Source organism: Canis aureus, chromosome X (assembly GCF_053574225.1).
Source record: "Canis aureus isolate CA01 chromosome X, VMU_Caureus_v.1.0, whole genome shotgun sequence".
Classification (NCBI taxonomy): domain Eukaryota; kingdom Metazoa; phylum Chordata; class Mammalia; order Carnivora; family Canidae; genus Canis; species Canis aureus.
In genome coordinates, this window is record NC_135649.1 from 41,221,032 (window position 1) to 41,246,796 (window position 25,765).

Sequence of the window (25,765 nt, forward strand, 5' to 3'; positions counted from 1 at the left end):
GGGTCAGTTTGGATTCTCTCGTAAGCAGATACCGGAATGGAGTTAGAAGTGAATGGTTGATTGTGGGTGGACGCCTGTGAAAGATAGAGAGGAAGCAAGATTGGGCAGGGAAGTCTCCAGACGTTGATATGTACCCGACACTCGTGAAAGGACAGAAGGGCAGAAGCAGAGCTGGGCGGACTGTGATATGGATCTGAGAGTCATGGCTAAGCCAGGAGACAGCTCCAGAGCAAGGATAACCCTTTGGAGAAGTCATGCAAGGGACTGAAATGGCCAAACTTTAGCATCTTTGCTATGTTCAGTCATTGGCTGGAGGCTGCCCCAAAACAGCATGGCCTCAGCTCCAATGCTGCAGCCCATCCTGCAGGCACTGCCACTAGAGGTTGTTGGCTTGTCCTCACAGCCCAAACGTTAAGTTCTTTCTGGAAGAGTGAGTTGAACAGTGTCCCTAAGCCACCACCACCTTTAACCCTAAGGACCAAGAAAATGCCCAGCATGGCTGCACCAAGACAGATCAGTGCTAATACAAAGTCTCACGGGGCAACATTCCCAAGACAGAGTTTGCAACTTTGCATGGGCCCCCTGCCTTACAAGGAGCAGGGGTGAGAGCAGCTCCGGCCCTTGGCTATTGTATTTTTCCCTCTAGACACTAGCCCCAGATTCACCCTTGCTTGTGACTTGTGTACTGAATATGCTTCTCCACGCTTCCCCTCAATTCTAAGAGCCTTCCACCTGGGGAGGTAAGTAATAAGATGCCCACAAAGACAGACAATGGGTGGGCGCACATATACATTGGGCTAAGTCTCCCTCAGACTTGGATTTAAGAATGTAGGACATGGCAATTCTAGGATCCACTACCATTCATCAAGTGTCTAATTCTATCAGAGTGGTTAAGGTCACCTATTCTTAAGGTCAAATGAGATAATAATGCACGTGAGGTGCTCAGCATTGCCTGGTACATGTAGGTAACTGGTTAATGGCAGTTAGCTATGTTATTACTGTGTGCCAGGCACAGTACAGCTTTTAGCTCATGCAGGCTTCACCATAAGTGAAGTATTGCAAGGTAAGTATTACATCCGCCTTTTGTAGATGAGGAAGGAGGGGCTGTGCTAGAGGATTATTAACTTGCTAAAGGATCACACAGGTAGCAAGTGGCAAGTCCCCACTTCACCTCCATGTCTCTGACTCCAAGTTGACCCATTAGCTCATACTGACACTACGTTCTAGTGCTTTCCTTGGCTGCTGCCAAAGGGGCTCTGGAGGCTGAGAGGTATGGGGGCATAAATGGGGTTTGGAAGTGTTCTCAGGCCACTAACAACTGGGTGAGAGTGGCAATGGAAACAAAGACCTCCCTCACTGTGAACAGAAGTTAAAAGAATGCATAATTGGTAAGATATTTGGGAGGTTATATGCTGGGCTCATTTATAGCCCACAGTAGAGTATATAGAAGTTTGCTTTCTGCAAGGGAGAGTTTGAGGGGCATCAATCAAATCCCTCCCATTCCTCACACACAAAACATGTCCAAAGAGCTCAGATTAGTGGCCGGTTGAGTTCCAGTATTGTTCCAGCTGCTTCCGGACCAAGTGCAACAAGCCCAAGACACAGAAGCCAATCAATTCCACAATGAGCTTATGAGTTAACAAACTTAACCTGAAAACAGAGGGTGGGGTGTGAGAAAATGACTCTTAGGGCAATGAAGTTCTAGATGGGATGGGAAGAGGGATTTGAGGAGAGGACAGGCCCGAGTCTGCAACTCTGGGGACCTTGGGAAGAAAAAGGAGAGCCCCAGAAAGGATGGAAGGAAGGGGCATGGAGGCAGGAGGCCCTCCAGTCCCTACTTTTGCCACTGACCTCCCAGAGATGCGTGAGTCTATTTGTTTGTAGCTTCAGCTCTTATTCTGCAAGTGGAAGGGCTTCCTTAACCACCAGGCCTTCCCTCCCCAGAGTGATTATAAATCTTCTGAGGGAGGCTCGATTTTTTGGTCTCTCTCTCCAATTTCCTTTTTATTTCCAGTTGCCTGGAAAGCAACATCTATCCAATTGTCCCCACCCCACCCTACCCCCTTGGCCCCACCAGCTCAATTTCTCCTCTGGTCCCTTCTCCCAGGCTTGCATTTTCTTGCTCTGGCAATACCCAAAGCCAATGAATTACTAGCTCTGAGATTGGGTCCAGATCACTGGCAATTCTGGGGGGCACCGACAGGGAAGATTAGAGAAATCAGTGCAAAAGGACAGGGGAACGAAGTTCAGGTGGCTCAGGAAGCTCAGGGCTCCCAGTGTTACAGACCCCTCTCCCTGATTTCCTGCCCTGGTGTAAGAGAATTGGAATCAGTAATGTTCCTGGCCATTACCGGCACACTCCGCCCCCCCTGCCCATACAGAAAGACCTCTCAAGAAGACATCTGCAAATCGCTATTCTTGCTTCCCTTTAAGGGCCTCAATCGCTTTTGTCTGGGAAAATAGTCCTATAATTGATCTAATCTGAGCCTTGTTGGGGAGTTGAAGAAATCTCACACAGGCAGTGGCAAGTTGTGGTTGTGGACGGCAGTCTCGGATCACTGGATTTTAGCCTAAAAGAAACAGAATTTGGCGAGAGGCCGAAGCCCATGACTGAGCCAAGAACATACAGCCATCCTCTGGTGCAGCTCTGTCACATTCTTCTCTTATTCAACCCTCATAACTACCTGGTGGGCCAGATAGGGCGAATCTTCATTTAACACCTGAAGACAGGCCCACAGTGCAGGAATCACCACAGGTCACACACAGCACAGCAGGCACAGATCAGCCCTAGAATACAGATCTCCTTTGGGTTTGGGGCCAGGATTGACTTCGAGACTACCACAGCCTTTGTTAAACCAGGGAGCCAATACACAAAGTCCAGAATGTTCAAGAAAAAAGGGAAAGGGGAAAATACATACAATTGACTTAAAATAGACCAAAACAGTTTATTGCAGTTATCAGACTGCGTTTAGGGTGTTTCTGCCAGAATGCCTCCTCAATGCTATTCTTGGACACTTGAAATAGGGTGGCCTCCTCCTGATTTTGAGTCCTTTTCATCTCACATACACTGCTCTCAGATTCTGCCTAAAGACTAAACAGTTGCCCTCTTAGGCTTTGAACTTTGGGTGCAAGATAAGGAATGGAAGGAAAACAATGCCACCCTTTATGGCCTTCTGCAAATATGAGAGGAGGAAGTTTTTGATCTCTTGTAAGTCATGGTGACATTGCTTTTTGGAAGCCACCCCAACACCAAGCCCTACTAGAAAGTGACAGTTAAAATTACATGCTTGCTCCTTTTTGTCCTTTCCAAACTGCTGCTACAATCCACGAAGAAGTTGTAAAAATCTATTCAGCAGGCTGTGATCAGAATTAAAAAAATTATTACAATGAAATAGAAAGTACCAGAAACAACTTACAAGTAGTAGGCATGAGTTTTCTTTTGAACATTTAGTTTGTTACATTTATGCATCTGTGTGATGGGTTGTGATATTTCATACTTATTGTGTGTTAGAGCAAAACCTTTGAAAGCCACTGATCTAGAAGATGCATATGCCTCAATCCAGATGAAAGCTGTATCCTAAGACCCCTTCATCGGATATGTTACTCCAAGATGTTCCCTCTTTTTAGTGCTTCTCTAGGAAGCAAGACTGACCTATATGGTCCATAGATGGTCACCGAGAACTCTTTTACAGAAAGCTGCATTTGACAAAAGGGTGGAAAATATTAGAATACAGTGGTTTGATAGCTAAGTGTTTGGATGAAATATTTTCATTGTACAGAGCCAACTGTTAAATCCAAAAGCCAACTATGTCCTACCACTTCCCCCTAGATATTTATCCTTTATACCATGTTTGTCTTTTATATACCTTGTATTATTTTTATTATATACCCCTGTATTATCACATGCCCTCCTTAATGCCTGTCACCCAGTTACCCCATCCCCCACCCACCTCCTCTCCAGCAACCCTCAGTTCGTTTCCTAGAGTTACAAGTCTCTCATGCTTTGTCTTCCTGTCTGATTTTTTTCCATTCAGTTTCCGCTCCTTTTGTTATGGTCCCAATGGATAAATACCCCATATTAAATAACAAAAATCTGCAAGTGAAGTTCCCTTCTACTGAATTTCCTGCCTCAGTAGTTTTCAGTCAATTCAGCAATATTCCAGAATAAGACAACTCATGGTATCTTCTTGCTTTTGGACTGCTTGCTCCTTTCCCAAACACCACATATGCCCTTTAACCTCACTGGGATTATCTTTTTTGACACATCCTGTATTACCAGGTAATTTCCAAAAACCAGGCACATGTTAAGACTACAATTCAACAAGGCTCATGCATGTTTAAATAAGGTCTGTAGCTCTTCCAGCCATACAAAGCTAGTCGTACAAGTAACTTGAAAGAATCGGGAGTCATGAGTTACTAGCTCACAGCCTTTTCCTTTCACTATGCCCAAATCTATTTATTTACTTATTTTAAATTCAATTAAAATATAAGTGCATTAGTTTCATATGTAGAATTCAGTGATTCATCAGTTGTATACAACACCCAGTGTTCATTCTATCATGTGATCTCTGTAATGCCCATCATCCAGTCACATGACCACAGATTTAGACCTAAGTAGACTCCTAATCATTTTTAGAGAGGAAATACGTTACTGCACTTCATCAGTATTATTATTGAAGAGGCCATTGATTGTGAGATGTGCCGGTATTTTTGGTACAACTGAGAAAAGGGGGGGGAAGCCAATTAAACTATGATTTGGCAGAAATTTAGGATCCATACCAATTTCAGGGATATTTAATTGTGAAAAATAAGTGTATTTGTGAAGAAATGAAAAGTGGTAGATAGTTTCAAGGGCTGTTGCCTCTTCTCACTCCCATCCAAGTGCCTAGTGACTTATTTTTAATGTAGAATTGACACTACTGGAACCATTCTTTCTGGAAACCAACTGTCTTTTGGCTTAACTGCCTGCTGACCCCAGCATTTGGGCTAAAGTTTCCCAAGGTTAAAATTTCCAACATCTCACCAGAAACCTCACCGCTACCTCAAACAGATGATCCCGTGAGTGATTATTTGGTAGGAAAAGAACAAGGTGAACTAGAGAGAAGACAAAATCTAGGTTGTCAACCACTGTTATCAACATTCTATTGTGTTTGTTTTTTAATCTGAAAAACTTTATATTGTAAAGAACTACCTCTTCTGGCGTCTCAAAAAAAAAAAATCAAAAGACCTTAAAACAAGCTTGAGAAAACTTGTCACAAGGCAAATTTTATTTTTTTCAAGTTACAAAAATATGTGCATGTCAAAAATACAGTCTTAGTCCATACAAGAGTAGTTCCAGCCATTTAAAAGTTATACAGAGTTTGGAAAGAGCAATGCATACAGAAGTCTTAAAACATACAATATAACCACTCAATTCAGTTATTGCTAGTTATATGCAGCTTTTTACTTGAGATTGTTCTCTACCAGGGAAAGGTCAGTGTTAGGCACTGATTATTTGCTGCTGAAGGCATAGATGTAAACAGCCATTCTAAAATGAGAATAAGCTCACTCTGAGTAGACTATAATGTTTAAGTTTTGATCAGCAGTATAAGAGACTGTGGGTCTAAATTTCAGTTCCACCCCCTTTTCCAATATTTAATTCTATTCTGTTAACACATCAGAAGTGAAACATGCAGTTTGGGTCAAGGGTAAAGGAACTTCTGCTTTCCAAAGTAAGCGATAAGAAACCTTATATTTGAGTTGCAATGGAGAAACGAAGCTGGCACCTTTCACTTAAAAACACCGAAATGATGAACAAAAGCATGGAGAAAACTTTAAAGTTTTACAAAAAACAAAGCTAGCCTTTTCTCTTTATATGTCAAGATATAACATGAATCAATTTGTTCTTTTGAAGTGTAGGGGCTTATGAAAATCTGCTGTCCTCTATTTGCTCTTTAAAAAGACAGAGCTAGCCACATGACAGGAACATGCCTTACAATAGTTCTATTTGCTCAACAGAAAAACAAATCATATTAAATAATTTTAACTTTAAATAAGTAAAAAAGAAAGAAAAACACAGCCAACAGTGTAAAACACAGAAGAAATCACTTATTTCAGGGGGTGGGTAATACATAGGAGACTTCTGGCCTGAAGTTCACATGGAAGACTTAGAAGTGAAGAGTGTCCCGAAGAGAGAGCAATGGCTTGGTTTCCCACTTTCCTGTCAGACCCTGCAGGGTCAGGGTTATTGCTTCTCACACGTAGGACCATTTAGAAGGCTAATTTATGACTTAAATCCTAAAAATAGGCTACATTTTTAGGAGGTAGAAAACAAGTACCAAACATTTACCATTTGGCCACCGTTCTTATTTTTTGGCCAACCTTGGATCTCTCCATTTCTCACTCCCCATTCTCCCATTAAAGCTATGAGTCCTACTATCATTTGTTACCTAAAGTTACAAACTTGGAGCTGCCAAGAGAAATCTTTTTAAGTAGTTCTGCTTTTAAATCACTGAGTAATACAATACTCAAGTATCAACTGGGAACGTTTTAGTAGATTCACTCTGTAAGAAAACATGCCAACATAAAACACTTAACACGAAGAAAGACTACCGAACATCTCTACGTGCTAGTATGTCAGAGTAGCTATGCGCAAACCTAAATTAGTAATGCCTTCACTGAATGGATTTGGAAAAGCCTTACATTACAATTGCATTACCAGCAATACTGAAAATAGGTATGTGTCTTACTAAGAAATTAAGCTAGTAACAATGACCAAAAAACTCCACTTTTTCCCAGAGAGTTACTTTGTGCTGATATCCCATAGATAGTATTACAAAAGAATTTCATTTTTGCAATAGGCTGGGCTCACAGTGAGTATATTAATACAGAGACCATGTGTACAGTATTACTGTAAGAATGTTATTAGTGAAATGTATATAAGGCATGTAAAAAACTAGCATTAAAGCTTTTAAGGGCAATGATCCAAACAGGCAGCTGCTAAAAAAGGTGCTGCTAGGAATAAAAAAAGTATTAAAGAAAACAGAGTTTCAGCACTTATTAGTTTATAGTGCTTCCATAATGAAATGAATTACTTCACATAAATTTCTGTTGCTGGAACTAATGGACCAAAGAAGAATGGACTTTTGCCCCCTTTTAAGTACTAGCCCAATCTTGGAAACGGAAGCAATCACTTGCAATCTTCCACACAGTGTTGTTAGGAGTAGACTGGGCAGTCAGCAGGAAGTTCTGGTTGAAGTAGTGTTGTTTGTTTCCATCAAACTTCACAATTCCACTGGTCACAACGAGAACTGTAGTCTGGGCCTGAGTAGCTTGCTCTTTGCCCACATAGAAAAAAAGAGATAAAAAAAATAAATAAATAAAAAAAAAAAAAAAAAAAGAGATCAGTTTCTATCTCTAAGCAGATTTTCCGGCTTAAACTACGTTGCTTCAAACACAACACAGAAAAAACCTTTCATAAACTTTCTTTGCCTTGAGGACAATATTGAGCATGTGCCCCTAGAGGTAGAAAATTATCATTTCAAAGCATATTAAAATTATTTTTAGTCCAGAAGGATTTAGGGTAAAGTTTCAAAATGAAGAGCTTATACCCAGCACAGGACCATTCGGTTACTGTATTCATTAATATTTCACAGGGCTTCTAACAGAGCTTTTTCTTATGCTTTCTTAAGCTATGAAGGGGGGAAAAATCACCCTAAACTACTACTTCTGACACTTAGGACCCTACCTAGAGGTTAATCTTACATATCGCATCAATCTACTTTGAACCAAATTCTCTCTTGCCAAATCATTTTTTCGTGTAACAGAATAAATTTCTTCCATCAAATTTCAGCAGGTTTTAAGATAATAAAACATATTAATCAGATATTGGTATAATTTTTTTCTGGAAACATTTCAAGGTACAAAACGCAGCTGTTTATATAGGGACAAGGGATAATTGGTCTTCTCCCATCAACCAAAATCCCATTAAGCCTTAATTTCTCACTAACTTCTAATAAACCATAAGCACACAATCCATCAAAACCTACTTGCGGTCCTCTGGAATGAGATGGAACTAAAGGAAGACCAAAAGTTTGATCTGACTGAATTTTTCATTTTTAAGTTGTTCAAAGAGTAATTGCTTCTATGGCTAAAAGTTGCTTGCTGCTTTTGGTGTTCAAGCTCAGTGCTCACTAAAGGAAAAAAGACGACACTGAAAGACCATGGTCTTACCATGAACTGGTTGGCAATCTAACATATTGACCTGGAACTCACTAGAAGGCAACATCTCAAAAAAATTAGCTAGGGCCTCCAGCCCTGTAACAACATTTCCATTCCATATTAAAGTGGCCTTCTCCAGATACAGCCGGGTTAGTGCCTTAAAGAAAAAAAAAAGGGAAAAAATGGTAAAGATTTCTGTTCCTGGGGAAGCATTTTATAGAAATGGATCGAAGGGTTACAGGAGGCATATAGACATTTCCATGGTTCTACCTACCTCCATCTCCTCTCTCCTCAGCGCCCCTCCCCTCCCACTAGAAGATAACGGGAACAAAGCATATGCCTTATCACCTTGACTTTAATAGATATCATCTCACTTTAGCCATGAAAACACTGTGCATCCAAACTAAAAGAGGGTTTTAGAGTTTTACTTTGTTTGCTAAAATGAATTAAATGATTACAAGCTTCAACCCAAACCAGTTTTAGTCTCCCTTTAGTTTCCAGTTCTGAGAATTCAAGATGTCAATCAGATTCCACCGGTACACTTCAGCCCTAGTGTTTATATACACGTGAGCCACTTAATGTTTGAGCCATTTGATGTCCTATGTTTTAGGAAAAATTCCTTTTACTACTACTCAAACAGCCTATTTTGTTCAAAGGAATCAAAAGTACTTGCCAATGCAGTCTTTGCTAAGTCAGGTAAGTTAAGGCCCAGATAAAGCAAAATTCAACAGTTAACCCCTTAGGCACAAGAGTTAGTTACAGGAGTTAAGCGTCACAGGACACATTTGCTTAATCCTAAAATTTCACTTGGATTAAAAGAACAGCCTGTTATCTGGACTCTGGTAATAAAACTATGTTGCCTTTTTTTTGCTGCTTTATTTTTGAAAGCAGCAAGACACAATAAACATCCATTGTCAGGCCCTTGCCCTTGTGCTGTACCAGAAGCTTCTTTTATCTTCTACCTTAAAAAAATAGAAATTCTTAGAGATTAATTTCTGTACATGCAGCATAAAGGAAAGCTCTCTAAAACAATCTTATGCCAATAAGAGACCTAGGCAAGACTCCAGCACATACTGAAAGTTAACTTAGAAGATAGGACTCAAGGATAAATCACAACAAAAAAAGCTGATGAAGTAACTTGCTCTGTTGAAAACTTAAAGTATCCAAGCCATGTGGATCCTGTTTGTGAGTGCCAACTACAGCTTTGAGCTTTAATCAGAAATTAATAATATATGAAATTAAACAGTTCAAGGAACATTCCCTGTAATGGCACACTCCTTCACTAGCACTGATACTGTTTTAAGTATACTGGCTGAATGACAGCGTTAAAAAAGGTAACATATTTGAGTAAATATATGTCAAACCCCATGTCAAGTGCAGTAAGTTAATTCCCATTTACTCTCCCTAAAACTAGAGAATAAGAGAGATTAACAATTTACCCAAGGTCACAGAGTTAGGTAAATGCAAAGCTGAGAGAGGGACTCCAGAGCCCACATTTCCAGAGTATCATAATCAATCCTTCCCTTAAAAAATGCACTTTTAAAGAACAAGCCCACAGTTATCACTTATGCAAGTCAGATGACTGGATGGCTACAAAAAGACAAAAAGCAAAACAAAAAACCCTGGTACTTAACAAAGTGTAGTAGAGTCTATAAGGCTCACCCGTCTTCTTTTGTCCATTGTCTCATAGTAAATATTGACAAATTCCTCAGCAGCTCTACATGCCTGATCTACGTGAGTTTTAAAGTCCTATAAGAAAAAATTCAGAAGTGCACATTACCACCCCTCCAACTCCTAACAAAGAGAAAACGAACAAAAGCTGGTCACGTATTTCAATCACTTTGTAGCTGCATACACAGTTCACATTCTTCCATCGATATTTGGACATTATAAAGGTCAGGGTTCAAAAGTTTCCAGTTTTTTTATTTTCCCCCATTTTAAAGTACATGTGTTTAGGACATACTCATCCCTCAATAGTGAATTTTTTTCTCATTTCAAATATGAATTTATGTTTGCTTGGTAACTGGTACTGGAAGTACCTTACGCTTCCAATCTCTTACAAAACATTCACCTTAAAAAAACGATGTGGTCTGAACCTTATAAAGGGCAGGGTGGTGGTGGAAGTGCTGAATTCCCTCTTTAAGCCAGAACTCAGGACAAAGAGTTACTCAGTGGGGGAAAAAATGGAGTATAAAACGAAGTTCGATGAAATGCTTGAAAAACTATATAGTTAGGAAACTTCTACACATGACGGAAAAATTCACCGGCATTTGTAAAGAATTGTCGAACCGAAGGAGAGAAATGCTGTTGGGGTTTTTCTTCTGCCGGATGATTTAATAGGTACCTTTCTCCCAGCCATTCGCCGAGCCCAGCCTATTATTTGAATTAAGAATCCGTTTCATTTCCCTGTCAGGATATCGAAAGTCATTCAGAGAGGGAGATGATAGAGAATAAAAAATCGCAAGCCATAAACAGACCCCAACATTTCCGCTTCCCGCCAACTCTCATCTCGGGGTCCTTGGCAGCAACCGAAAGGGACTGCACGGACGCCAAGGGGTGGGGGCGGCGGGGGAATCTGTGGGCTCGCGACCCAAGGGGGCTACAGAAAGCGGGCCCCGCCCCGGAGCCCAGCGGGCCCGGCCCTGATTCGCCACGGGACCACGTGACCACCAGGCTGCCCGCCCCAGCGCCCCTCCCCTCAGCTGCCCGAGCCGCGGCGCCCCGGCACCCTGCAGTGGCCCCGGCACTCACCACAGACGTGGCCATGAGGGACCCCGAAGCAGCTTGTTCCGGCAGTGGCGGCGTCACTACCTCTTCACGTGTCGGGCGCCCTCGGCTGCTGCAGGACCAAAATTTAGGAAGACAGCTAAACCCGCCAAACGCCGAATTCTCTACCCGCCCATTCTCTCCCGGAAGTAGCTCGGTCCGTTGTTAAAAGCACCCCGATGTTCCAACCTTAAGTACACTTCCTTCAGTTCCGACCGTACCCTCCCATCTGCCTCCTCTATTCATTTGGTTGCTATTTATCTACTTGGTTGGGAAGAAAAAAATTCTCTGCTTTCGTAAACTAGATACTCCAAGTAAAAGTATCCATTTCCCTCACGAAGCGGGACAAGAAAAAAAAAATCTAAATGGCCCAATAGGGGGACTTCTTTGCGCCAGGAGGCGGGGCCAAGGATAGCAGAAGACCAACGAGAAACGCGAGGAGACACCTACTGGAACTGTAGACTATAGGAAAAAGGGGTGGAGTTTGGGGAGGGATGCCACCACACTGCGCATGACTGGCAAAGAACGGTTTAAAGTTCTGGAACATTCTGGAAGAATCTAGCCTCACTAAATCGAATCCCAACGGTCTCAGCAGCATTCCTAAAATTATTCATGATTTGGTTTTCTGCTATTCATAAGAAAAGGCTTATCAAGTTCCTTCATGCCCAAATTTTGGTCTCAGACTCCAAATGAAGATTAGCAAACCTTGCCATTCACCACCTTCTGCAGCCTACTTTCTAACTGCAACTAAAATTTTACTGCGTGGTGACCACGAGCAATGTAATTTTCTAAGCATTTTAATCGATATTCACGTATTACTTTAATAATGCTATGAGGTAACCATCTCCAGTTTATAGCTAAGGCACATTGTGATTAAGGAACCCACTGAGAGTCACAAACTAATTGGGGTTCAAGCTCAAGCAATTTAACTACCACTACAACCTGATTTCACTCTCCAGCATCCTTTAAAACCGTTCACCTCAAAGGCACCAACAGCTTCTGCATGGTTAAATCAATTAGCTATCGCTATAGTCTTACCTCGAATAGCTGGTTTCTGGCTCATCAAAATATTCTCTCCTTCTTTGGTATCTTCCTGAGTCCCTTCTATGAGCCCAGTCTCTTCTGAATCTTCTCATATTTGAATCTTATTTGCCCCCCACAGCGCTCCGCTCTTCAGACTACCTTCAACTGCAGGCAGACTGACTTTCTTCCCCTGCGCCCCTCTTACTGGCGTCACTTCCGGGGGTGTCTCTTATTTAAAAACCTCCTTCCTCCCACGTGACTTCAACTGCTATTCATATGCTAATAAATCTTCACGACACATCTCCAGCCCCCACCGTCGATGTCCAGTTCCGCTTATGGAATTTCACTAGATATGAACAGCAGAAATGCTTTACAGGTTTCTCGAACTCTTAAGAGTCCAAAATTTAAACTCCTTAATTCCTCTGCAATTCCAATCTTCTGTATTCTTTCAGTCATCTATGCTTGAATTCTTGGACTCTATTTTTAGCACCCCCATCATCGTAATTCACTTGTTTGTTCAAAAAATATTGAACACTTACTATGGACTACCACGTTATGCAAGGTTCTCCACATAACGTTCACAATGTAATGGGAGTTCTAGACAATAAACAGAACATTTATGAACTACAGAGGAATTCCAAGTAACTTGCTCAATTTGGCTCATTTTTTAGGCAACCTCTCTCTCTCTCTCTCCCCCCTTCCTCACCTCCTCTCCCCCTCCCTTCTGCTGCCCCCTCCCTTCCGCTGACCCCTCCCATATCCTCCCCTTCCCTCCCCTTCCCTCCCCCTCTCCCTGCCAGTCCCCACCCCCTCTTCTGCTCTGCTCCCCTCCACCTTACCTTCCACTGCGCCCTCCCTTTCTTCGACTCTTCCCCTCCTCCCCTTCCCTACCTCCTCTCCCTTCCATTCCCCTCCCCTTTCCATCCCTCCCCCTCCCTGCCAGTACCCACCCCTCCCCCTCCCTTCTACTCTGCTCCCCTACCCATCTCCTTTCCACTATCCTTTCCATCCCTCCCCTCTCCTCTCCTCTCCCCTTATCCTCTTCTCCCTTTCCCTCCTCTATATGCAAATATTCTCACTTCTCATTTTTCCAACATGTTTCTAATCTTTTAAGACCTACCTTGGTCTAGTCTCAATTTACCATTCCAGACTTCTCTCTCATTGTTCACCAACATCGGCAAAGTTAACTAGTACTGTTTGCCAAAAATGACTTGTGTTTACTGCTTTATAGGTAATTATGCTTATTAATTGAGAGCTCAGAATAGGTGTCTGGTGTTTATTATAATCTCATTCAATCCTCATGACCCCTGGAGAGAGACAAATTATTATCTAAAATTTTAAGAACTCAAACTGCAATTCAAAGAGGTTAAGTAAATTGGCTAGGATGACATAGCTAGTGGAGCTAGAATTTCAACCCAGAGCTGTGTAATCCCAAAGTCTTTTCTCTTAGACACTCTGCTAGTCACGTATGTGCTTAAACTACACTTTTTAAAAAAAGGTTTTATTTATTTATTCATGAGAGACACACAGAGAGAGAGGCAGAGACATATACAGGGAGAAGCAGGCTCCCTGTGGGGAGCCCAATGCAGGACTCAATCTCGGGACCCTGGGATCATGCTCTGAGCCAAAGGCATATGCTCAACCACTGAGCCACTCATTGTCCCTAAATTATGCTTATTTTGAAGTATTTACTCCCTACATTTCTACCTGCCCCAAAGATTGTGACCTGTCCTCTGGCCATGATGAGTGTCTATTGGTGGGAAGGCAATAGTGCTGGGGATGAGAGAAGTGCTGAGAGTATTGGAAGGGGACAGCTGAGCTAGAGATGGAGGGAGGTCTCAGAGTTTTGCACTGAATGTTTGCACGGAATTTTGAGTACTTTTATTGATGTGCTACAAAGGTGGGAGGCTGGGGAAGCAACATAGAAAACAATGTTGGGCTCTGGTTGGTCAGGACAATGAACTTAAACCATATGAAAATTGTATACAATGGAATATTACTCAGCTATTAGAAATGACAAATACCCACCATTTGCTTCCACGTGGATGGAACTGGAGGGTATTATGCTGAGTGAAGTAAGTCAGTCGGAGAAGGACAAACATTATATGTTCTCATTCATTTGGGGAATATAAATAATAGTGAAAGGGAATATAAGGGAAGGGAGAAGAAATGTGTGGGAAATATCAGAAAGGGAGACAGAACGTAGACTGCTAACTCTGGGAAACGAACTAGGGGTGGTAGAAGGGGAGGAGGGCGGGGGGTGGGAGTGAATGGGTGACGGGCACTGGGGGTTATTCTGTATGTTAGTAAATTGAACACCAATAAAAAATTTAAAAAAAATTGTATTTGGGGGGATAAATGGTAACCAGGCAAACAAGACATGGCATTGCTCTTGGCTAGATAACTGCACATGCATGAAAAGTGGGGAGATTGACTAGGAAGGGTGTGAAGGGGCTTTTCTTGGAATACAGAACGGCATCCTTGTTAAGCACATAGTTGTTGGCACCAGCATGAATTCAGATCTTGGCCGTTCTACTGAGGAGCTCTGTGACCTTGGCCAAGTTACCTAACCATTCCATTCCTTGGTCTCCCAGTCTGTAAAATAGAAATAATAATGTTAATACATGTTTTGTGATATCTTTGTTATGGACAAGCAGTCCCTGCCTGAGGAATGTTATTTCCCCTACCCATGGCAGAGATTATGCAGCCAGCTATTTAAGAGAATGAAGTTGAGACATACTAGGTAGCTTCAGTGTATTGAGGGGCATAGCTCAGGAGAGGGTTGGGTGCTCTGCAGGCTTAATAAATTGGGGTAATTAGGACTGCTTCTGGCTGTGCTGTGCAGCCATTTTTTCCTGCTCAAGCATAGACCTAATGGAATTAAAGCTGCTCGGAGTTACTACCATACCCATCTGAATCTTCTCCTTGCTCTGGAGTTACCATGGACTAGTCTAGAACAATCAGGGAAGTGATCCGAGGAGTCAGCCCCTTGCTCTTAGGTCTCTGGTTGTTGATCACCCTGCTCAACATTAAGTCTTATGCCCTACCAACTCAGTTAGCTCGGCGCCTTTGGCCCATTCACATCAGACAGCACTTCTAAAAACAGCTCTGCTGAGATATAATTCACATACCCTGTACTTTACCCATTTAATGTGTACAGATCAGTGGTTCTTAGTATGTTCACAGTCATGCAAGCATTGCCATGAAATTTTAGACCATTTTTCAATGGCCTGAAAAGAACCCCTTCTCTTCCCCATTAGCAGTTCCAATTCCTCTTGCCTGCCACCTCCTGGCACCACCGCCTGCTTCTATGGATTTGCTTATTCTGGACATTTCATATGAATGGAATCATACAATATGTATCTTGGCCTAGTTTTCAAAGCTCTTCCATGTGGTAGCATGTATCCATACTCCAGTTCCTTTAATTACAGAGTAGTATTCCATTGTATGGCTATACCACATTTTATTTATCCATTCATCCATTAGTGGGCATGTTTCCACTTTTTGGATATTATAAATAATGCGTTTATAAACATTTGTTTACATTTTTGTGAGGGTACATGTTTTTACTTCTCTTGGGGAGATATCCAGGAGTGCAATTGCTGGGTCATATGGCGACTTATGTGTTAAAAAATAAAATTCAACAGTAAAATTTGAAGATCCTTTTGGTTTTATTCAACAATTAATCAATTGGGCAACATCCAATCCAGCAGACATAAAGGAGCTCTGAGGAGTTGTGCAAAATGAAAGACTTTCACAGGCAGAAGGGAGAAGGAATAAGGAAGTTCTATGAAGCAAAAAAGCAGATGGGTTATTGCAAGGTTCTTTTTCTTTAGGGGATGGTAGGGGTCTATCAGGCAGATCACCTAGCTAATACTGATCAGGTGATTCCTGATTGACTGGTTTGAGATTCCATTTCCTGGAGAGCTAAAATTGTAATTAAGTAAGCCTTGGTTTGATGATGTGTTGCTTAGCATAAGCAACTGCATCTGTGGGGGCCTGTTGTCTTGTCTTTAACCTGTTTAATGTTGTAAGGAACTACCAGACTGTTCTCCTCAGGGGCAGCACCAATTTACATTCCCAGGATTGTTATTTCTCTACATCCTTTCCAATACTAGCCATTGTCTATCTTTTTAATTATAGTCATCCTAGTGGATAGGAAGTGGTATCTCACTGTGGTTTCCATTTGGATCGCCTTGATGCCTCATTATCTTGAACATCTTTTTATGAGGTTATTGGCCATCTGTTTATCTCCTTTGGAGAAATGTCTATTCAGATCCATTGTTTGTTTTAAAAAAATAGGTTGTCTTTTCATTATTGTTTTTTTTTATCCTTTACATATTCCAGATACAAGTCCCTGATCAGATATATGATTTGCAAATAGTTTGTCTTATTCTGTGCATTGTCTTTTCACAACCATAGAGTTGTGGAGCAGCGTACAGGAATAGGTGAGTAGATCCAGTTACAACACTACAAGCGCTAATGTCCTTATGGGTGTTCAGTAGTCTTTCTTGAACACATGCTCCTCAGATTTTTCCAAGTATTTGCTTAATTTCTAGAGTTCTGAACGAGTTAATTTTGACAAAGTTAGTGTTCTCATTGCTTTGGGGGAGGGGTTAACTTATAGATGTTCTCACTCTGCTATTCCGAAGCTTTGTCTAGATGGCACTTTGATAGATCTTTTGAAAGATGTTATTGGATAACTTTTATTATTTATACATTTTCTAGACTTTTAGGGAATAACTTTATGTGCTTTTCATATATTTAATATTTATTTCATACCACTGGCACAGAGTAAAAAACCTAGGCAAAGTAGGAGGTAAAAAGAAAATGACCAAATGAGAATTTCTCCTCCTGATAGCTTGCTTTTATCCCCATTTTGAATCCATTCTGGAAGAAGTGAAGATGTGAGCTAATTTCTTTTTCTTTTTTTTAAAGATTTTATCTATCTATCTATCTACCTATCTATCATCTATTTATTTGACAGAGAGAGATGGAGAGAGGGAGCATGTCTGTGAGTGGGTGGAGGAGCAGAGGGGGAGAGAGAGGGACAAGCAGACTCCTAGTTAAGCCTGGAGCCCAACTCAGGGCTTGATCCTCTGACCCTGAGATCATGACCCTAGCTGAAACCAAAAGTCAGATGCTTAGCTGATTGAGTCACCCAGGTGCCTCCCATGCCCCCACTCAACCCCATTTTTTAAATTTTAAATTTTTTTTAATTTTTATTGTTTTTTTATGAACTTGTTTCTTATAAAGGGAACTTTTTCTTCTTGTCAGGAAAGAAGTGAGAGAATAATCCATTTTCACCTCATTATTTTTTTTATTTTTCAATTGCCTCCTCTATGGGGTATTCACAAGTCTTATCTTCAGGGGAGAACAATTCTTGCAACCCTCTGCTGGAAACTTCTTTTCCTTAAAGTAATTCTTTCCAGAAGCAAAACATACAATACAGCTTTTCTATTGGTTGAGCTCACAGGTTTGGGGAAATTCCACTAAGACCCTGGCTCATCCACTCCGCATATTTCTTAGACAAATACGAATTGTCATTGTCAAGACATTGCTGCAACATAAGGTTCAGACAGGGGCATACATTTAATTAAGAAGATGAGGAACTAAAATATGAACATTTCCTTATCTCACTTAACTCTGAGAAGTCACCTTCATACAAAACAACTCTGTCTTATATTCTCTCTGCCATCTAGCTCCAGGCTTCTTTCTGTTCCCATGAACTCAATAAAAACAAACCCAGAAATAAGCAAAATAAAAAAATGCTCCCTCTAAAAAAAAGAGGGGGGAAGAAAGAAAATGTTAGGGGATTCATGTAGTCACGTAATTTTTTTCTATTCTTTTTACCTTTAAATATATGTTTGCCTGAAATTAAAATAGATCTACAACAATTTTTTGTTATTATTTGCTTCATGTAAGTTTTACATCATCATTTTATTTTCAATCCTTTGAGTCTGGGCACCTGGGTGACTCAGTGATTGAGTGTCTGCCTTTGGCTCAGGGCCTGATTCTAGAATCCCAGGATTGAGTTGCTCATCGGGCTCCTTGCATGAAGCCTGCTTCTCCTCCCTCTGCCCGTGTCTCTGCCTCTCTTTCTGTGTCTCTCATGAATAAATAATTAAAATCTTAAAAAAAAATCCTGGGACGCCTGGGTGGCTTGGCGGCTTAGCATCTGCCTTGAGCCCAGGGCATGATCCTCGAGTCCTAGGATCGAGTCCCACATCTGGCTCCCTGCATGGAGCCTGCTTCTCCCTCTGCCTATGTCTTTGTGTCTCTCATGAATAAATAAAGTCTTTTAAAAAAATCCTTTAAGTCCTTATGTTGAGGTGTGTCTTTTGTAAATTGCATATAGTTTATTTTTTTTGCCTGATATATATATTTTAAAGATTTTATTTATCTATTCTTGAGACACACACACAGAGAGGCAGAGACATAGGTAGAGGGAGAAGCAGGCTTCCCCCAGGGATCCTGATGTGGGACTCGACCCCAGGACCCCAAGATCATGCCCTGAGCTGAAGGCAGATGCTCAAGCACCGTGCCACCCAGGTGTCCCTGTTTTTTAAAATGATATACAATTCACCTAATGTTCATGAATTTTAAGTGTAGTGCTTGATGGATTTCACAAAAGTATACGCCCACAAAACCAGTAACTACATCACTACAGAGATTATTTCCAGTGCCCGGTGGGTTCCTTCCTTGCTCTCCATCAGTACTCCCCAAACATAATCACCATAAGGACTTTTATGATCACACATAGTTTGTGTCAGTTATTTAATGTCATGTAAATGAATTCATATAGTATGTACTCTCTAACATCTGGCTTCTTGCACTCCACAGTAGTGTGAGTCATCTGTGTTGTTGCATTAGAGCACTGGCTTAAGCATTCTTAAGCATTCTTTATTTATAATAGCCTCAAACTGGAAACAACATACATATTAATCAGTGGGATGATGGACAAATCAATGATCTCAGGGAAAAGAATTTACTATTTCACCCTTAAGTATGATTCCTGCTTTAAAAAGAACATCTTCATTAGATTAGATATGTTCCTTTTTATCCCTAGTTTGATTTTTTTTTTAATCATGAACAGATGTCAAAATTCAATCAAATGTCCTTTCTGCATCCATCGGCAACTTGCTCCTTTATTCAGCCTATATAATAAATTACATTGGATGACTTTCAAATATTCAGCTAAGACTCCATTACTGGGATAAACCCCACTTAGTCATGATTTATTGTCTACATTGCTGGATTCATTTGTTAATATTTTGTTTAGGATTTTTGCATCTATGTTCAGGAAAGAGCTTGGACTGCAATTTTCCTTTCTTGTACTCTTTTTTTTTAATAAATCACATGATTTATTTATGGGATTTCTACATCACATTGTGGCTTAAAAGAAGTTCTGCATGTGTGATATGAAGAGAATGATGTACAATCAATATGAATCTTGTTAAATCTCTCTTCCATGGACTTTCTCCATCTTCCTGCTTAGCAATAAAAGGCATTTTTAGGTTTATATAAACATTCTTTACAATTGCCCTCTTAACAAAAATTAGTATATAAATAGCACTAGGCATTTAGTAAATAAGTCACAGGTCAATAAGTTCAACTGTGCAGTTGTGAAATGTAATGTGAAAGAGTCTGAAACCTTAAGACTGGGTGATCTGCAGTGTTTCCAACATGTCTTCAACTGCCTTAATTTTAGTTTCCTTCTTACTTCGACTTGCAAACTCTCTGGCTGCAGGTTAACATCATGATTCTTCTACTTCCTAAACCATTAGCTTCTATGGTTGAATCTTGATTTGATAGAGTAAATAATGGGGATTTCTGATAAGCTCTGTTTATTTGACTAGCTGCCCAACTAGCATATTTCATGTTGTCCTTTTTTGTTTTTGCACTTGCTTTTGGATTAGAAGCAATATGACTTGCCGACATGTAAAGCCCAAACAAAGCTCTCATATTTCTGTTGTTCAGTTTCAGTGCCTGCGCAAAATACTTTCTTGAAAGTTCGAGGTTTTCAAGTCCACCTTGGGTATATTTAACTTCAGCATACTGCTGACAGTATAAGTGGTTGTGTGGATTAGTCATCATTAGCTCCTCTAAACAAAAGGCTGCTTTAGCATAGTCGTGTTCATTGATATAAAGTTCTGCAAGTTCATGCCAGGCTTCTTGGTCCCCAACAAATTGTTCCAGATACTCATTCAGTTCCCGAATGGCCTCCACATTTTTCCCCTGGGCTTTTCGAATGGCAATCTTAGGCTTTCTTGCAGCAGTGTTAGTTGGATCTTCTTGTAAAATTCGATCATATAGTTGTATAGCATCATCATATCTTTCCATGGCTTCAAATCTCATGCCTGTTAGTCTCTTGACTCTGTGGCTGCCAGGAAACTGTCTTCTCAACTCCTGAAGACAAAACAATGCCAAGTCATCTCAACCATAGTCTAGGGCTGCAATCATCACTTGTTCATATATGATCCAAATATCATCTCCAAGCTTAGAAGCATATTCATTAATTAATTCCTCTCCAACTTCCACAATTTGCTCACTGTTTCGTGAGTTTTCTTCTCTCCATTTTCTCATTTTATCTCGCATTTCTTCCCAAGTGACATCGTAAAGCTCTGAGACCTTCGCCATCTTCTCAGAACCTCCCTTTCTTGTACTCTTGTTAGGTCTTGGTATCAGGGTTCTACTGGTGTTCTTAAATATAACTGCATTACTTTCTTTTTTCACTATTTGCATTGTATGTATTACTACCTTTTTTACTTCCAACGTTTCTGTATCCTTTTATTTAATATCAGTTGTAAGCAGTATGAAGTTGCATTTTGTTTTCTATAAAAGGAGAAGTAGCCTGATAATCTTTATATTTTAATATAAGTTCTTAGTCCATTTACACTTTAAGTAATTATTAAATACAGTTGGGTTTCTAGCTACCATCTTCCTACTTGTTCATCTGTCCAATCCTTTATCTTTTCATTTGTGACTTCTTTTTATTAAGTATTTTTATTATTCCATTTTATCTTCTATAACTTTTTAGTTATTTATTCTATTATGATTCCTTTTGTGGTTATCCGCAGATTCTTATATGCATCCTTGACTTATTCTAGTTCACCTTAAATTCATACTTCTATCACTTCCCCAAACATGTAAGAACCATATGACAGTTTCACTCCCTTTGCTGACCTCTCATCTTTTGTGCTATTATTATATATTATATTTCCATGTATGTTTAAAATTGTATGGAAGTTAATTTTTAAGTTATGCGTATTACACCACAATTTTTAAAAAAGCCCTACAGGACATTATTGTCATTGTTTTAAACAGTACTCTTTCTTTCTCCTGCAGTATGCTTCCATCTGTGATCCTCTTCCATCAGCCTAAAGTGTCCCTCTTTCATATTTCTTGTAGTGTGCATCTGTCGGCAAAAACAAAACAAAACAGGGGCACCTGGGTGGCTCAATCAGGTAACTGTCTGCCTTTGGCTCAAGTCATGATCCAAGGGACCTGGGATCAAACCCCACTCGGGCTCCCTGCTCAGTGGAAAGTCTGCTTCTCCCTCTACCTCTGACCCTGTACCCCTGCTCATGCTTTCTGGCTCTCTCTCTCTCTGTCAAATATATAAACAAAATCTTAAAATGTAAATCCAAACAAAACCTCTTTTATTTGAAAATCTCCCTTTTTTCAATTGATGTGAAATTCACATGACAAAATTAACTGTTTAAAAGTGAACAGTATGGTGACTACAGTTAACAATACTGTATTATATATTTGAAAGTTGCTATGAGAGTAGAACCTTTATCGTTTTCTGTTTTTTTTCATTATCAGTCTAGCTAAAGGTTTGCCAATTTCATTAATCTTTCCAAGGAGCCAATTTTTGATTTTATTAATTCTCCATGCTAATTTTTCTATTCTCTTTCATTGATTTACACTCTAATTTTTTATAATTTCCTTTATTCTGCCGGCAGTGGGTTTAATTTACTCTTCTCTTTCTAATTCTTTAAGGGATAAAGTTATTGTTTTGATCTCAGATGTTTCTGCTTTTCTAATGTAGGTGTTTAGTGCTATAAATTTTCCTCTTAGCCCTACTTTTTCTGTATCCCATGAGTATTAGTATGTTCTGTTTTCATTTTCATTTGTCTCAAAATATTTTCTCACTCCCCTTGTGATTTCTTCTTTAATACATTGGTTGTTTAAGAGTGTGTTGTTTAATTTCCCTGTACATGTGAATTTTTCCTTCTTTTGGTGGTTTCTAGTTTTATTGTGTTATGGTTGATGTCATGAAATATACCCTTTTATATTTTGTATCCATTAAAATGGTTTTATAATTATAGTTTTTAATAGCTTTATCTTTTAAATTCTACACCTGAATTACAGGTTATTTTTGCACTACCATTACTGTATTGTAGGATTCTGTATTTGTCTACATAGTTACCTTTACTAGAGGGCTTTGTATTGTTGTATGCTTTTGCTTTCTGATAAGCTGGTGCGGAAAAAGCCCTGATTTATAGTATTTGCTGATTTACACAGTGGCATACGTATTCCCATCAAGGGATAATGTGAAGTTACCAATGTGACATAGTCGATGTGAAGTTGGGAAAATATGTGCACAGTCATACATCAGGTGAGAATTGGCTCTAAAATAGCACTTGTTTCGTGGAGTTTCCACTGGGACATGTGTAGTTTAGGAGTCTCTCAACAATTTGTGGGGAATTCATAATCACCTTTTGGGACTAATTTCTCTGTGATTCCCTCCTTTTGGTGATTTTATCTCTCAAACTTCAGCCCCTTTGGTAGCCCTGAACTCTACATTTGTCTCTTTATCCCCGAACTGCTGAAACTTTCTTGTCAGTTGCTTCTTAATATCTCTGAACACTTTTAAAAGTATATATTTTGTGGGGCGCCTGGGTGGCTCCATAGGTTAAGTGTCTGCCTTCGGCTTAGGTCATGATCTTGGGGTCCTGTGATCCAGCCCTGTGTGGGCTCCCTGCTTAGTGGAGAGTCTGCTTCTCCCTCTCTCTCTGCCCTTTCCCCTGCTCATGTTCTGTCTCTTTCTCAAATAAATAAATAAAATATTAAATATATATGTACTATATAGTACATTTTTTATAACTTTTTCCAGTGGGGGAATTAGTCTTCTATCAGCTACTCCTTTATGCCTGGAATTGGAAGTCTTTTCTCCTATCCAGCCTTCAGTTTTCACTGAAGAGATTAATCTATTACGTTTATTGTGGTTACTAATGTATTTGGATTTATTTCTACATTATAACATCTTAGTTTGATCTTTCTCATGATCCCACTTATTTCTTTCTCTTTCTATACAGCATTTTTTGCTTCCATTTTTTATTGGTATTTGAAAATATGCATCTGATTATATCAACTACTTTTTCTTTTCCCATTTTGGAGTTAAATGCCATGTTTCTGTTCTTTTAGTGTTTAACCTAGAAATGTTAGCATGCATATTTAATAAAGGTTAAAGTAAATCAATATTATTTGCTATCCTCCCAAACAGTTCAAGGACCATAGGTCACTTTAACTTGATCACCCTGTTTTGACTTGTATGTATATGCATATTTTTAAAGATTTCATTTATTTATTCATGAGAAACACACAGAGAGAGGCAGAGACATAGGCAGAGGGAGAAGCAGACTCCCTGTGGGGAATCTGATGTGGGGCTCCATCTCAGGACCCTGAGATCACACCCTGAGCCAAAGGCAGACTCTCAACCACTGAGCCATTCAGGTGTCCCAAGTTGTATATATTGCCCATTATTTTTGTTCTATATTTTTGATGCTACAATGCAGACATTATTATTGTTTTTGTGCAGTCAATGTTTATTTTGGCTTCCTCTTATATTTATCACTTTCCAAATGTATTAGATCAAAGGAGAGGAAATGTAAGACTGTGTAAGGCAAATATATTGATAGAAGTGCACTCTCCTGGGATTCAAGATTGGAAATGAGATGGGACTCACATACTGGGGACTGACACTAGTAGTCCACTAATCAAATGTTGGTCTCAATGTCTCAAAGTGCAGTCATGTCACTGAGTTCTGGCCAATGGAATACGAGCAAAGTGATACGTGACATTTTCCATTAATCCTACCAGCTGAATGTAGAGGTTGCCTATTGTAGCCAGTTCAACCTGCTGTAACAAAATTCCATAAACTGAGTGACTTAAACAACAGAAATTTATTTCTTATGGTTCTGGGGCTGGGAAGTCCAATGTCAAAGTGCCAATGAATTCACTTCCTGGTGAAGACTTTCTTCCTGGTATGCAGATGATGCCTTCTTACTGTATTCTCACATGGTGGAAAGAGAAATAATTTCTCTCGTGTGTCTTACTATAAAGGCACTGATCCCATTCATGAGGGCTCTATCCTCATGACCTAATTACCTCCCAGAAGCCCCACCTCCAAATACCATCCCACTGGGGATTATGGCTTCAACATATACATTTTGAGGAGACAGAAACCTTCAATTCATAGCAACTCCTGAGGCCTAAAGGAAAGCAGAGCCAAAGAATGAAGGGAGACTGGGTCCTCGAGTAACGGTGGAACATAGTCCTCCTCCTGACTCACTGCTTTTTTTTTTTTTCCTGACTCACTTTGAATTGGACATGAATGAGAAATAGACATTTTTTAAGCCACTGAGATTTGGGAGTATGTTTATTACTTACCCAACTTATGGCACTGGCCAACCAAGGAGTTTACCTGGAAGGCAATGGGTTGGGTCATGAAAGGAAAAGTGAAACAACCAGGTCTCAGAAACAAGACATCTTCTGGGATCTAAATAGAAGGAACTAACAGAGCGCTTTCAGGGCACCCCTGACATTATGAATCAGCTCCAGTTATTTTCCATCTTTGCCTTGCTCAGCTCAAGATTCAAATTCCTGGGAAAAATATAATTGACTTGACTTAGAATTTGTGCCCACCTCTTCATCAGAGGAATGCAGGGTATATTGATTGGCAGTCCCCAAATGCTGCACACAATGGGGGAGGGGAGTCTTCCAAAGGGAATAACAGCTGGCACTTGACATGTCCGGAAAAGGAGCTGTAAACTTTATGGTTTATGTGGCTCATCTATTGAATTCTTTTTTTTTTACATCTATTGAATTTTTAATTTACTGTATTTTTCAATTGTAGAATTTTTATTTGATTCTTTTCTATAGATCCTAGCTTTCTGGTGAAAGTTATCATGTCCTTTATTTTCTTGAATATTTGTCATCTGTGTCATATAACTGCAATAATTGGATCACTACGAGTCAGTTTCTTTTTCTAAAATATTTTATTTGAGAAACAGAGAGAGAAAAAGAGAGAGAGAGAGAGAGAGAGAGAGAACGAACACAAGTAGGGAGAGGGGCAGAGGGAGAAATAGGGAGCTGATGTGCGACTGGATTCCAGGACCCTGAGATCATGACCTGAGCTGAAGGCAGATGCTTAACTGACTGAGCCACTTAGATGTCCCTTCTACAAATCTGTTTCTATCGGTTGGGTTTTTTTTTTTTTTTTTGAGCTAGTTTATTGGTCCATCAGTTATTCTTTTTTATTGACTACCAGACTTTGTGACTGGAAAGGTGTGTATGTCCTAGATGACCTTATGTCCCTCCAGAGAGGGTTCACCGTATTTTCTCCAAGGCATCAGAAGGATAAGTTACTTTCATCCAATCAGCCACTGCAGTGACTTGAGACTGGTTTACAGCATTTGCTGGATATAGCCTATTTCCAGTTCATTCCCTTCCTAGGCTATAGGTCTCTAAGGGGTCCCAGATGAGAGCC

General features: G+C 40.1%; 1 protein-coding gene and 1 pseudogene across 4 annotated transcripts; both read right to left on the reverse strand.

The window, feature by feature from the left end:
- Positions 1 to 5,239: 5,239 nt before the first annotated feature.
- Positions 5,240 to 12,201, reverse strand: NXT2 (nuclear transport factor 2 like export factor 2). Of its 4 annotated transcripts, none has more exons than XM_077890112.1 (5): positions 12,004 to 12,201; positions 10,951 to 11,038; positions 9,862 to 9,948; positions 8,212 to 8,356; positions 5,240 to 7,316 (listed from the first exon to the last, which is right to left on the reverse strand). In XM_077890112.1, the coding sequence occupies exons 1-5, from the start codon at positions 12,099 to 12,101 to the stop codon at positions 7,135 to 7,137; spliced, it is 600 nt and encodes a 199-aa protein (XP_077746238.1). In that variant the 5' UTR covers positions 12,102 to 12,201; the 3' UTR covers positions 5,240 to 7,134. The 4 variants fall into 4 exon arrangements, with proteins under 4 accessions (XP_077746238.1, XP_077746239.1, XP_077746241.1 ...); XM_077890113.1 differs by lacking the exon at positions 12,004 to 12,201 and adding an exon at positions 11,155 to 11,173; XM_077890115.1 differs by lacking the exons at positions 10,951 to 11,038; positions 12,004 to 12,201 and adding an exon at positions 10,677 to 10,809.
- Positions 12,202 to 19,328: 7,127 nt separating this feature from the next.
- On the reverse strand, positions 19,329 to 20,636 carry LOC144307632 (ER membrane protein complex subunit 2-like; annotated as a pseudogene).
- Positions 20,637 to 25,765: the final 5,129 nt, after the last annotated feature.

Bases quoted from the DNA above. Each gene is read 5' to 3' on its own strand.
- NXT2 (XM_077890112.1), bottom strand. From the start codon at position 12,101: ATGAGAAGATTCAGAAGAGACTGGGCTCATAGAAGGGACTCAGGAAGA. The intron at 9,949-10,950 runs GTGAGTGCCGGG...TTTTTCTTATAG, and splicing joins CCCTCATGGCCACGTCTGTG to GACTTTAAAACTCACGTAGA. The intron at 7,317-8,211 runs GTAAGACCATGG...ATGTGGGCAAAG, and splicing joins AGATTGCCAACCAGTTCATG to AGCAAGCTACTCAGGCCCAG.